The following is a 12,859-nucleotide window of genomic DNA, read 5'->3' as shown; positions in this document are numbered from 1 at the left end:
ACGCTTAAAGAAGGGCAGAGAACTTTCCAGACAGTCTAGGAGGTACCGGGGGGGAGGGACCAACGTAGTCGACGTTAAATATAGTTTAAAGGATCTACCTGGAAGGCGGCAGCAAATCCAACGAGCAATGCTCATGCTTATTTTACGAATATTTTAGGTCAGTACTCAAATTGCTAATATCAAGGCTACATCTGACATTCCTTGTCATCAAACAGCGTTACAGTAAATGACAAAATCGTGGATAAATACACACAACCCCGTCCGCACAAATGTTAGTGTATATTAAAACACGCACTCCTTCTCGTAGCTCGTTTCCTATTGGCCAGACTCTGTGACCACTTCTGTTTGTTGGCGCGGTTGTTGAATAGCCGGGAACTGACAAGTGAAAACACAGACAAATACATTATTTTACATGATATACACGGTAAGAAACGGCAGTACTATTTTCTCAGATTTTGATTGACGTTCGCTAAAAGATACGATTGTAAGGAGAAAGATTGCTAGCTAGCATAACGCTTCACTTTAAAGATAGCTGAAAAGCTGTCGGTTTCAAATGTTAGCTGCTTGACGCAACGTATTGGTGAACAGGTAAGGTATTTAGTTAATGAAGATTTAGTTATTGTAGTAAAATGAGCCAAGCCGAAAAAGGAATTCGTCTGGATTGAAAAGGTGCTTTAATCGGTTGTTTGTAGAGGCAAGTCTACATATCAGAAATGAAATGTTGAAACTAACCTTTGCTTTTATGTTTCCTTCCAGTTAGGTTTAGGAGCATGGAAAATAGTAGGGCAGAGTTTCCATTTCCCTATCAGCCCTATAACATCCAGGAGGAGTTCATGCAAGCCCTGTACAGTGCACTTGACAAAGGCAAAGTTGGCATCTTTGAAAGTCCCACTGGAACGGTGTGTACTAGATGGGAGAAAAGCATATCTGTGCAGAAGCTGTTGGACTTCATTAATAAGTGTTTTTGTCTATTTATGTCAATCTAGGGCAAGTCACTGAGTCTGATATGTGGAGCACTGAGCTGGCTAAGAGATTATGAGGAGAGAAAGAGGCAGGAGGCAACTGCTCTGTTGCAGGAAGGAGAAGCAGCTCTTTCCACTAATGCTGCTCAATCCTCTGTAGCCAGCTCCTCAGCAGAGCTGGACTGGATCACTGACTTTGTGCAAAAAAAAGCAGAACGTGACTTAGTGTCAAAGTTGAAGGTGAGGAAAACTTGGATGTGAAGTGTGTGCGAAGTCTGGATTTGAACTTGCACAAAGTTTGCTTATTGTTGATTGGTTTGGTGTCAGGAGGAAGAATTGAAGAGGAAGAAGAGAGAAGAACGGTTAGAAATGATCCGGAATAATGTCCAGCTCAAGTATGCGGTTAAAAGAAAGGTGAGCCATCATGCACACGAGCATTTAATGGAGCTTCACTTGGATATTAAAATTACGAGTGACTTGGAGTAATTTTAATACAATACTTTTGTCTGTTCATAGAGCTATGAAGAGGATGAGGCATTCAAGCTGCTTCAGCTCAGTAAAGAGGAGCAGGTCGAGGCAACAGGAGATCAAGAAGACGAGGAGCTGATCATTGCAGAATATGAGAGCGATGATGAGTCAAAGATTAAGGGCAGGTGAGGAAGATTGATTGTTATAGTTTCATATTCATCGTTGTATTTTTACTCAATTGTATATAGCATTTGTACTCTATTTTTATCTCATTGTATATTTTATTCTATTTTATTCTACTGTATATAGTATTTTATTTTATTCTATTCTGTACAGTTGTGTACTGTATTTATTCTTATTTTATTTTATTCTAATTTTTGCTTCATAACTTTTGCACTGTCCACTTCCTGCTGTGACAAAACAAATTTCCCACGTGTGGGACTAATAAAGGTTATCTTATCTTATCTTATCTTATATTTTCTAATTAGTTTGAATTCATCTTGAGTTTTTGGTTACAGTTCAGTTTAGTCTTTGTTAGTTTCCAGAGTGGATTTGCTTGTTCGTTGGTGCGATTGTTGCAAAGCAGCAGTCCCAGTACATGTTATTGTCATTGGCCATTTTTCTTCTTCTTTGCCCACTAACTAGTCTTGCATCATGTGTCATAGAGTGTTCATATGTCAAAACGATCAGCTCAGTTGTGTCTTCTATTTAGGTTTTTCAAAATTTTGTGTTTTCTCTGATGATACAGTCCCGTTGATTACTTTTTTGTGTGTATCATACAAGAGTTATCGTTAGTTTGAGTTTAGCTTTAGTTATATATTAATAAACTAAGTGAGGACATGAATTAATGGGTAAAATTAATAAATAATCCAAATGAGAGTCTGAAATTGATAAAGGATTTATTTGCTTGCATCCTCAGATTCTTTGGAGCAGAAGAAGATGAGGATGATGAACTGGTTGAAGAACATGTTACTAAGGTATGAAATTTCACATTGCACAGCTGTAAGAGTTAAATGGGTTGGATGGATGGATATATTTATAGCATGGAAATTATTATAATTATGAGCATCGGACATTCCCCTCATGTGGAACTGTGTTCATATGCATATCTGTAGATTTACTACTGCAGCCGCACTCATTCCCAACTGGCCCAGTTTGTCCATGAGGTACAAAAGAGCCCCTTCAGCAAGGACATCAGCGTGGTCACACTGGGTTCACGGCAGGTATGTACCCAGCAGCGACTGTTAAAAAACATATTTTCTACTGTTGAAAAAAATGTTTATGCAGTCCTACATACAGCATTTGGTACACACACACAAAAACACACAAATGTCATTATTGGTTGAATACATAAATATCTATTTAAAGTAACACAAAATATATATGAACATGAGCTGATAATTTTTTGCATGAATCTCTTCATCCTGTCCTCTTATTCATTCAATAGATGTGATTATACTTTTTTCTTGAAGTTGGTTTTGACTGTTTCTCCATGGTGCCTCTTTTGTCAGCTCGAGTACTTGAGAGATTTCTGGCAATTTCCTTTAATTCCTCAAAGTAACTGATTGGTATAATTTGTCTCTATTTTTTTGTCAGTAAAAGTACAGATTGTTCATAAAGTATGCCACCAAAAAAAGTCTTTCTGTTTGTTTACCTACTGGCAGTTTTTCTTTCATAGAAGAATTTTTACTGCTCCCACCCGAGGAGGTTTTAAGCATAGCTAAAGGAATCTCACCAACGTGCTTTGTTAACTAGGTTTCATTACACACGTGTAATAACTATATTTTGTTTCTCAAATGGTCAGAAATAACAAATAAGTTAACAAAGGTTCATTGCCTTTGACGTATGCAGACTCGTATGTGTGTAATCAGCCTGTTAGAGGCTTTTTCAAATGTAGGAAAAAACCCGATCTTAATTTTCAGAGGATAATAAAGCCAAGAAAACATTTGCAGAACAGGATATGATGGGGAACAGTTATGAAACTGTCTAATTCTGAAAGAGTCCTTTTAGATTCTGACAGAACTCTCAAGTAGCACCTAACAACAGCCAGCGCTGGGAAGACTGGCCTGTTAAATCCTCTACATGACAGAAAAAAATGGAGAAACAAATGCAAGATAAATGGCGTTATGTTCTTTGCTATAGCACATTGAACAATCTAGTTCTAGGAGGGGATTTCCCTTATGAAATACACAGTATTCAAAGACGCTGTACTTGAGACTTTACTTGGCATTGCACACAAACTATTACATTTATTCAATGAATAAAACTGTGACTCTTGACACTGACATCTGACATTGTCCTGTTATAAAATTCTACAGAATCTGTGCATCAATGAAGAAGTGCGGCGGCTGGGCAGCATCCAGCGCATAAATGACCGTTGCATGGAGATGCAGAAAAACAAGCACGGTGAGAGGCATTTTGTAGAAGAATTGGTCTTCTTACAGAAATTATTTTAACCTCAGGCTTTATTGATTTTTCTCGAGAAAGCCTCTTTCATCTCTCCTTCCATTTTGTAGAGAAGCATCATCACGAAGAGGGTGTAAAACGTAAGCGAGGCCCAGCAAAGAGCGTGTGTCCCTATAATAAGGCTTCAGCACTGCAGCAGATGCGAGATGTAGTTCTGGGGGCTGTTCATGACATAGAGCAGCTTTTGAAGCTGGGCAGGGAAACGCACTCATGTCCTTATTACGCTACACGTCTCGCTATTCCCCCTGCACAGGTAGGTCTCCCTGCACAGGGAGTCGCCAGTCGATTTGTCAACAAAAGCTACTTGCTTACTGAATTTCTCCCACAAGATCTGGTTTTCATTTAATGTCTTTGTGGTTTGTTTATGTTGGTGTAGCTGGTTGTGTTACCCTATCAAATGGTGCTTCATGAAGCTACAAGACGAGCAGCAGGTGTCCAGCTAAAGGGACAGGTACAATTATATGTCTGGTATTCTTCTTCCTGTCTTAAAAATAGAAAAAACAAGTGTTTAAAATATCTTGGCAGTATTAAGAAATATATTTTTTCTCTTTTCAATTGTGTTATCTGAAAATAATGGATACAAATATGACCAAATGACTGAGTGATAAAGGCATATAAAAAAGTTGTTGGGGTATCTTTTACAGGTGTTGATCATAGACGAAGCTCATAACCTTAGTGACACGCTCTCCTGTATACACAGTGCAGAGCTCAGTGGAGCACAGGTGAACACATTATTCTATAACATGCACAAATACAGATTTCTAAGACGATTCTTCCTTGTGATGTTCTAATGTTTCAGTTTTCTGCAGCTTTGTCGTGCTCACTCCCAGCTCATCCAGTATGCTGACCGCTATAAGTAAGTCTTAGAAAATTCACTTATTCGCCAAGTGATCGCAGTCTCACCTTCTTTGTATTGATATTTATGTTTCTTAAATACCAGGAGCAGACTGAAAGCAAAGAACCTAATGTACATTAAGCAGATCCTGTTTGTGATTGAGGGACTTGTTCGGGTGCTGGGAGGTGAGTGTCTGCAACAAGCTTAGCTGGACAGTAAAATCAAATGTTGCGATGCACCTTATTTTGATATTTGTTCCTATTTGTTCTTCCAGGTAAGGTGGGGCAGAGTCCACAGAGCCAGGCTACACAACCAGGTCAGTCAATGATAAACACATCATGGTCATGAATATCATGGTAATATCAGGCTCTTAATGATTTCTTTGAGCTTTCCTTTTTCCAAGATGGAGTGATTGTATAGCATGCATCTTTAGTGTCTTTAAGAAATGAAATAGTTGTGCAAGTTTGAACTTATTTTGGAATTTCTGTAAACAACACAGGGCCAAAATTATACATGCATACTCAAATATATGCATACTGTATAATCACTTAAAACTTTTAATAAGTAGTGGTGAAGGTTCTATGGTTTCTTTTAATTTAACAAAGCTAAAGTCTATAAACTTCTTGTTAGTGTTTATCACTGATTTACTGCCAGCAGGTCTGTGTCTGAATTTAAATGAACTGTACCAATTCTGCCAAGAGTCGTCGTCAAATATTCAACCAGAGTTATACCAGAAGCTTGCTGATTGCTACCAAACCAACTGGTCAAGATGCACCTTGCTAAGAAACATTTAACCAAATACTAGTGGGAATGCTTGTGTGTGTGTGTGTGTATATATATATATATATATACATACATACATACATACATACATACATACATACATACATACATACATAGGAAATCCCAAATAAATTCAAACTTGTGCACCCAATTTTTTTGTATGTTATTAAAGATGTTTGCTGTATAATCATTCCATCCTTGAAAGAGTGAATGAGTTCTAATACATTATTAAAAGCCCTAAATTACCATGACATTTGAATGAGTCTAAACGTCTGACCTCAAACTGTAGACACACAGGCTACGTCCACACGTACCCGGGTATTTTTGAAAACGCAGATTTTTCTATGCGTTTGCACCTTTCGTCCACACGTAAACGGCGTTTTCGGTCACTGAAAACGGAGATTTCTAAAAACGCCTGCCAGGCTGGATATTTTCGAAAACTCCGTTTTTGCATTTACGTGTGGACGAGGAAAACGGAGAAAACGCAGCGTCATAGGTGTGCGCCTTTTTTGACGTCACACTGTGCGCCACGTTATTGTTTCGGTGAAATTAATTTCTACAATACTGTTACCGTTAATTGTACTCTCTGCAGTGTTTAAATGCTTACATATACACACACAGTTACTGTCCCTCCACACATACAACTCGGTTCTGCTTCTATGCCCCATCTTTGTTTACTATTTCCCACCGAGGCTTCTAGACTTCTGATTGGCCAACATTTCTACACGGTTAGGAATATATCGCCACCTGTTGCTTTGGCATGTTCCTAGCAGCGTTTTCCTTCATTTCTGCGTTTACGTGTGGACGGGATTATTTTTAAAAACGAAAACGGAAAATCTCCGTTTTCAAAAATACCCGTGTACGTGTGGACGTAGCCACAGTCATACATATCAAGGCACAAATCTGTAACTATTCTTTTTTTTTTGTTCTTCTAGGAACAGAGATGCTCACCATCAATAACTTTCTCTTCAAGGCTCAGATTGACAATATAAATTTGTTTAAGGTAGTTGGTAATTCTCTTAAGAATCACAATCATGTTGATTGCACACCTCATCGAAACTACAAACTCTCATTGTCATTCTTGCTGTAGTTACAAAGATACTTTGAGAAGAGCATGATCAGCAGGAAGGTAAGTGTGATTTATCTCATACATACAAAGACAGTAGATGTCTGAGAGTTCATTTATGTAAAATTATTTTTATACCACCCTGGTTTTCTCTCTGCAGCTGGGGGGTTTTGTGGAGAAGTACGCAGGCTCAGGTGTGACTCTGCACACACACAGCTGCAACAACAAGGAGAACCGACGCACAGAAGGCTTAAACCGCTACCTTCAGACCCTACAGAGCAACCAGAACCCTGGAACAGGTCAACTGTGTATTTTGCTACCCACAAAAACAATATTTCAATACTTTTTAAGAAAAAATTATATTTCTGAGAATTACATCATTATTGGAGGCATAGTATACTAAAAAGAACGCCTCACTGTACCGAATTTCTTACTGAGTCACAAAAGTATTTTGAAGATCTAAAATGTTATGAAAGTTTTTTACACTTGACTTTTTGCACGATGTTGTGCTGGAAAAGAGACAATACAAGCAAATGCAATTAATCTCACATGATTTTTACCATATTTAGCTACTACCTAATTTCCATTTATAGCCCCTCAGCAGGTGAACAGAACGGTGAAATAAAAAAATACATATTCTATGTAGTAGATACACAGTTAATGATCTATTCAAGCATGCATACAAAGTCTAATAACCAAGCAGCACCACTCTGACCCGCACAAAGATATAAATCACAAAGACACAAATATTCCCTGCTTCAGGGGTTATTCTACCCCATCAAAATATAATATAAAGATTGGAGTGTTATAGTAATAATTATTCTGATTGTTTAACACTAATTTCTTAAAGTCTGTTTTTATCATCACATATCTTTAGACTTTCGAGGAGCTTGTTCAACCTTGATGTTCTTAAATGAAAGGCAGATGTGTAAAAGCTCTTTTTTGGTATTTTATACTGTGTTAAGTTTTACAAATTATTTCAACAGTTCAGTACGAGAAACAATTTCTAAAACAAACTGCTGGTGGAGAAAGGCGGCGCACACTCTGGATTTGTCTCCAGTCTGAAATGAATTGAGTATATCACAATCAGAATTTTGTTGCGGTTTCTTAATTATAATTTTTTTTTTTTATAAAGTCACCTAATTACTCTAAGGTGGTCAGACTCACTTGAGACAAAGAAGAGGTAAAGTAGATGATAGCAGAAAGTTTCACAGTATTCAGATGCACACTCAGCTCTTGCAGTGAATCAGTTTCTAGAGCACAGAAATAATTACTGTTTTAATTCAGTGCATTACAAAATTATAAGGATTTGTTAAACTGCACTTGAGTTGCACGGGTAGACATTTAAAAAAATGTTTCTAATTTTTTTGTCTCTGACTCCAACATGCAAACAAACAGGAATCCAGCCCAACATAAAACATGAGACCGTACAGCATTTCTCTGCTTTTAGTGAGATTTACCAGCCAAGATACCGGACTAGTGTTGTTTTTAATCTTATGAGTCCGAGTATATGTTATAGGGGAGACATGCTGTAGCAAAAACTACCACAAAGAGGCCTTCGAGTCGCTTGTCTCTCTGTCTGTGGACAGATTTTGTCAGTGGAATAATGTCATAACTTGCAGGATGAAGTCATAATGTGTGGTGACACCTTACGGTTAGGTGTGTACAAATCAAAATAAAAGGAAAGTTCAAAGTTAAGCGTCACAGACGTTGCAGCTGGTGTGATGTCATCTCAAAATTGTTTTGTTTTTTTAGCGTCCTTAGAAATTTATTTTGTATTCTTGTTTTGTGTGTAGTTCCTTTAGCTGACCAGCAGGAGTCCGTAGAGGCGGAAAAAGTGCTGTCTGCATCTCCAATGATGCAGGTGGAGGGTTTCTTCATGGCTCTCACTAACAGCAACACTGACGGCAGAGTGGTGGTGCACAAACAAGGTGCCGTTTTAAACACACAGCACAAATAAAGAGCAGTTATGACATCAAAGCATTACAGTGTAAAGTACACCCATTTGCCTATTTTTCAGGGTCTTTGTCGGAGAGCAGCGTCAAGTTCCTTCTGTTGAATCCGGCAGTCCACTTTGCCCAGGTGCTGAAGGAGTGCAGAGCAGTCATCATTGCAGGAGGAACTATGCAGCCTGTGAGTTGTGTTAAATCCTCTAAAAATAAACTGAGCTGTTGCTGCGTATCTTTTATCTTTCCACTCTAAAGGATGTTATATGTAGGTTTCAGACTTCAAACAAGAGCTTCTGTTTTCTGCTGGGGTGGTAGAGGAGCGCGTCACTGAGTTTTCCTGTGGTGAGTGGCCCATTTTATAACACAACAGTACTTTGTGGAGCTCCCCCTTTTGTGTTTTTATTATGCACTCTCGCTTAGTGATGAGATTATCAATATTTCTGTTTGTGAGAAATTTTGATAAAGGGAATAAATAGACTGCTTGACAAAACTGATGACAGACATTTAGATGGAGTTCTAATTTTCCAGTGAGGTTACCCAGACTGATTTAGTTATAGGAATAAGTGCCTGAACTCGGGTGATGTCACATGAAGGTGGTTGTCAGCACAATAAGTTAACCCAGCCTTTCCCAATCCACCTATGAGCATGTTTACAAGAAGGTGGTGTCAGCATATAACCAATCACAGCAGAGAGACTAATTTTACAAAAGAACATAAAACTATACTATGTGGAAAATACAAAGAGGTTTCACATATAATAAAGTCTTAAAGAAACACAGCTGCTGCAGACAAATCAGTGGTGTCAGTGTCTATAACAGGAAAAGTGGAATGTGAATCTGTTTACACATTAAGCACTTTGTTCAGCAACCTGGAAAAGATCTATTATATTAATAAAGTTGAACCTATCTGAAGCCAAAAGGGAAAGACAGCAAAAAATGCAAACTGTGCAAAAATGTAGGCCTAGTCTATGACTTTTCAGTAGAAATAGGTGCCCTGTTTTAGGCTCATATATTATTGCTTAATAAAATTCTATAATAATTGAAGTTGCTTGCAGCCAACAGGCAAAAAAGTTGTGTCTAAGAATATATATTTGTTATTCATCATCATTATTCATGTTCATGAGGAAATAAACTAAATGTTTAGATCCTTTGAAAATACTTGAGACCCTCTGATTACCTGTGCACAAAAGTCTGAGGGAATAGTGACTTTTTCTAGAGAGTTAGCTGATCAGCGGGCAGTGATTTATTTATTATAATTTTTGATCCCTTACCTCGAACATGGTCTGCTCTGGAGCTGGTTAGATCTGCTGCACAAGTTACCATGGAGATGTCCCCCAGTACGTGGCGAACTGCCTTCATAATACTGAAAACTGAAGTTACCTGGACAAGCCCAAATCCTGCTTATCCCATGACGATAGTTATGTTATTAACTTATATCGTATTGTTACATTATTATTGTTCACTTACAGACTTAGGGTAAGATCTATAGAAATAGCCTTTGTAATTTTTGCAGACTCACAAAATTAGATTATTGTGTTTAAAAATATATGTGGATGATTGTTTACAGGCAAAGCAGGGGAGGAAATACAGGACATCTCATGAACTAAACCATAAATTAATCCACTGTACACAAACTTTAGCCCAACCTATAACAAGTTAATTTTTGTGCTCTGGGACTCATTTTGTGACATTTGAACATGATCTTAATTCACAATACATGCAAGCCTTAGTGGTATATTGTGCATAGTTTGACTGAAATGTATTAGCACATGAATATAAGATGAGAATATTAGTTTGTATTAATGCATTTAACATGATAAATAAACAGAAATTTTGCCCTCTAGGTCACGTAATTCCTCCGGAGAACATCCTTCCCCTCGTGTTGTGCAGCGGCCCATCTGGTCAGGAGCTCGAGTTCACTTTCCAAAACAGAGACACGCCTCGTATGGTAACTCACACATGCATAATACTGAATGAAGTTTGCGTTGTTATTTATTGGTTACAGTTGTGTCATTTGACTGATGCACATTTGTTTGTTTGCAGATGGATGAGACCGGGCGCATTCTCTCCAACATTTGCAATGTGGTTCCCGGGGGCGTGGTGTGCTTCTTCCCTTCTTACGACTACTCGAGGAGGATCATTTCTCACTGGGAGACCAGCGGTACACTTACTCGATTGGCTAATAAGAAGAAGGTATATTAGCTATATATATTACTGGAAACTACTTAGTAAATACTCAAGTCACTAAAAAGAGTCAAAAGACATCTTTTCCTATAGTCTCTTAATTATCCAATCACACCTCCTCAGATCTTCCAGGAGCCAAAGAAGGCCAACCAGGTAGAGCAGGTGCTAAATGAGTTTTCCCGTTGTATCCAGGTAAAACTGCACTCTTGACACAACCGATCTCATAACTAAACTGATGATCGTCAGAATTGGGTTTTACCACTGCCAAGCAATGATTGTCTTTTTTACTTTAGAGGTGTTCTGCGGACTGCAGTGGACTCACAGGAGCATTGTTGTTCTCTGTGGTTGGGGGAAAGATGAGTGAGGGAATCAATTTCTCCGATGACTTGGGCAGGTAATTGAAGAGCGCCGAACAAACAGTTGTACACCGTTTTAAAGCAGGGAAAGTCAAAGTCATTTTACATCAACGGCCACATTCAGCCCATTTTGATCTCAAGTGGGCTGGACCATTGAGACTGGCCTTTCAGTCAGTGAAAAGAACTACACTTTTAGCTGAGATGTCTTAATATAAGAAAAAAGACAGACTTCTTTCCATTACCCAGACTGTGCTGCAATTATAAAACATGAAGTTTCTGTTCACAGAAAAAAATTTATTTTTATTTTTTTTTACTGTAAAAAACCCCAGATATTTCTAGCTGATAGTGGGGGAAAAAAAACAAGAACTTTTATGTCATTTAATTGTTTGTCTGTTACTTAATTACTTCAATGTAGTTTGAATGGCCATGGGGGGAGGTCTTTATCAGCAAGAGAAGCAGGAATATTTATTAAAATACAGTTAAAAGTATAAAATGTATGCCCTCCTTCACATTTTCTAAAACCGTGCAGTGAGCCAGATTGGAGTTTTGCCCCTGGGTCTTAAATTTGACACCCCTGGTTTAAAGTATATCACACTAATCGGTGTTAGTTTGTGCTTTTGATAACAGGTGTGTAGTGATGGTGGGAATGCCCTATCCAAACATCAAATCCCCAGAGCTGCAAGAAAAGATGTCATATCTGGACAGACACCTGGTGAGACTCTTTACCAGCAGCTTCTACTGTGACTTCATTGTAAATAGAAGATTAGAGGGAAGGCGACATGCAGCTTAGTATCAAATCTCATCTTTTTTTCTATTTCAGCCTCACAGTCAGGGGAGGAGTCCAGGACAAGCTCTAATAGAAAACCTCTGCATGAAGGCTGTCAATCAGTCTATAGGTACAGATAATGAAGCCATATAAATACGTATCAGTATCAAAATACAGATTTATTTATTTGTGCGTGATATCCTCTGTTCAAAGGAAGAGCTATTCGTCATCGGGGCGACTATTCCTCCATTGTGCTGTGTGACAGGCGTTATTCCCGGCCTGCTACACTCTCTAAACTTCCCACATGGATTAAAGATCGCACTACCACACACATGACGTTTGGCCCTGCTTTTGCTGCCTTACGAAAGGTGAGGAACATTATTGTTGAAAACGTCCCCTTCATGATTGACATTTTAAATATTCATATTTTGTCTGTATGTTCTTCTTTCCTAGTTCTTCCTGGAAAAGAAGCAGAAACGAGCATAGTTCCTCTCCCAAAGGGCCCAACTAACATCTCCCTAATATTCACGGAGACCTGTGTTAGGAAGATAAGAAACGATGTGCAACTGCAGAAGGGGGGGGGGGGGGGGGAGACACGAAGTTCAATATCACACCACACGCTCTTCAACATCTTGCACCCTTGTGAGTGCTGCTGGTTAAAAGAAAAAAAAATAAATCAGGCAGGCAGTTTTTCAGTTTTCATATTTATTTTATATTTCATTTTTTGTACACTCTCTACATCTTGTTTTATTTAATGGTTGAAGAATGATGAATTTGATGGCACAATACAAACAAAGGCTAACGGGGCAATTAACACTTCAAGTCAGGGTTATCGGTCTGGATGTCATAAAAGAAAATGACTTCTCATCTAGTTTTAAGTTTGGCTTGTTAAAAATGACTTACTGAACAGCTACCACACATATCAGGCACAGCGCTGGCATAGCAAATACATGTGACTGATTTACTCCTGAAGTTTTAAATATTCATCGAATTCAAAGCAATGTGTTATGTAATGCAAAGCCTGCA

General features: G+C 38.3%; 1 protein-coding gene across 7 annotated transcripts; it reads left to right on the top strand.

Annotated features, from left to right (window-relative positions):
• Positions 1-44: 44 nt before the first annotated feature.
• Positions 45-12,755, top strand: ddx11 (DEAD/H (Asp-Glu-Ala-Asp/His) box helicase 11). 7 transcript variants are annotated; one of them, XM_013268611.3, is made up of 28 exons: positions 45-157; positions 757-899; positions 987-1,202; positions 1,290-1,376; positions 1,479-1,615; positions 2,350-2,407; positions 2,546-2,653; positions 3,749-3,836; positions 3,947-4,149; positions 4,273-4,347; positions 4,541-4,618; positions 4,706-4,752; positions 4,837-4,916; positions 5,006-5,047; positions 6,450-6,517; positions 6,605-6,643; positions 6,741-6,879; positions 8,377-8,511; positions 8,601-8,713; positions 8,799-8,871; positions 10,372-10,475; positions 10,571-10,720; positions 10,835-10,903; positions 11,005-11,105; positions 11,695-11,779; positions 11,888-11,963; positions 12,047-12,201; positions 12,287-12,755. In XM_013268611.3, exons 2-28 carry the CDS (start codon positions 771-773, stop codon positions 12,317-12,319), a joined length of 2,688 nt encoding a protein of 895 aa, XP_013124065.1. In that variant the 5' UTR covers positions 45-157; positions 757-770; the 3' UTR covers positions 12,320-12,755. The 7 variants fall into 7 exon arrangements, with proteins under 7 accessions (XP_013124065.1, XP_025764224.1, XP_013124059.1 ...); XM_025908439.1 differs by having other exon boundaries at positions 117-157; positions 761-899; XM_013268605.3 differs by lacking the exon at positions 45-157 and adding an exon at positions 300-424.
• The last annotated feature ends 104 nt before the right edge of the window (positions 12,756-12,859 follow it).

The sequence above is a fragment of the Oreochromis niloticus genome, linkage group LG7 (assembly GCF_001858045.2).
Source record: "Oreochromis niloticus isolate F11D_XX linkage group LG7, O_niloticus_UMD_NMBU, whole genome shotgun sequence".
Classification (NCBI taxonomy): Eukaryota; Metazoa; Chordata; class Actinopteri; order Cichliformes; family Cichlidae; genus Oreochromis; species Oreochromis niloticus.
This window is presented reverse-complemented; position numbering and strand designations above follow the sequence as displayed.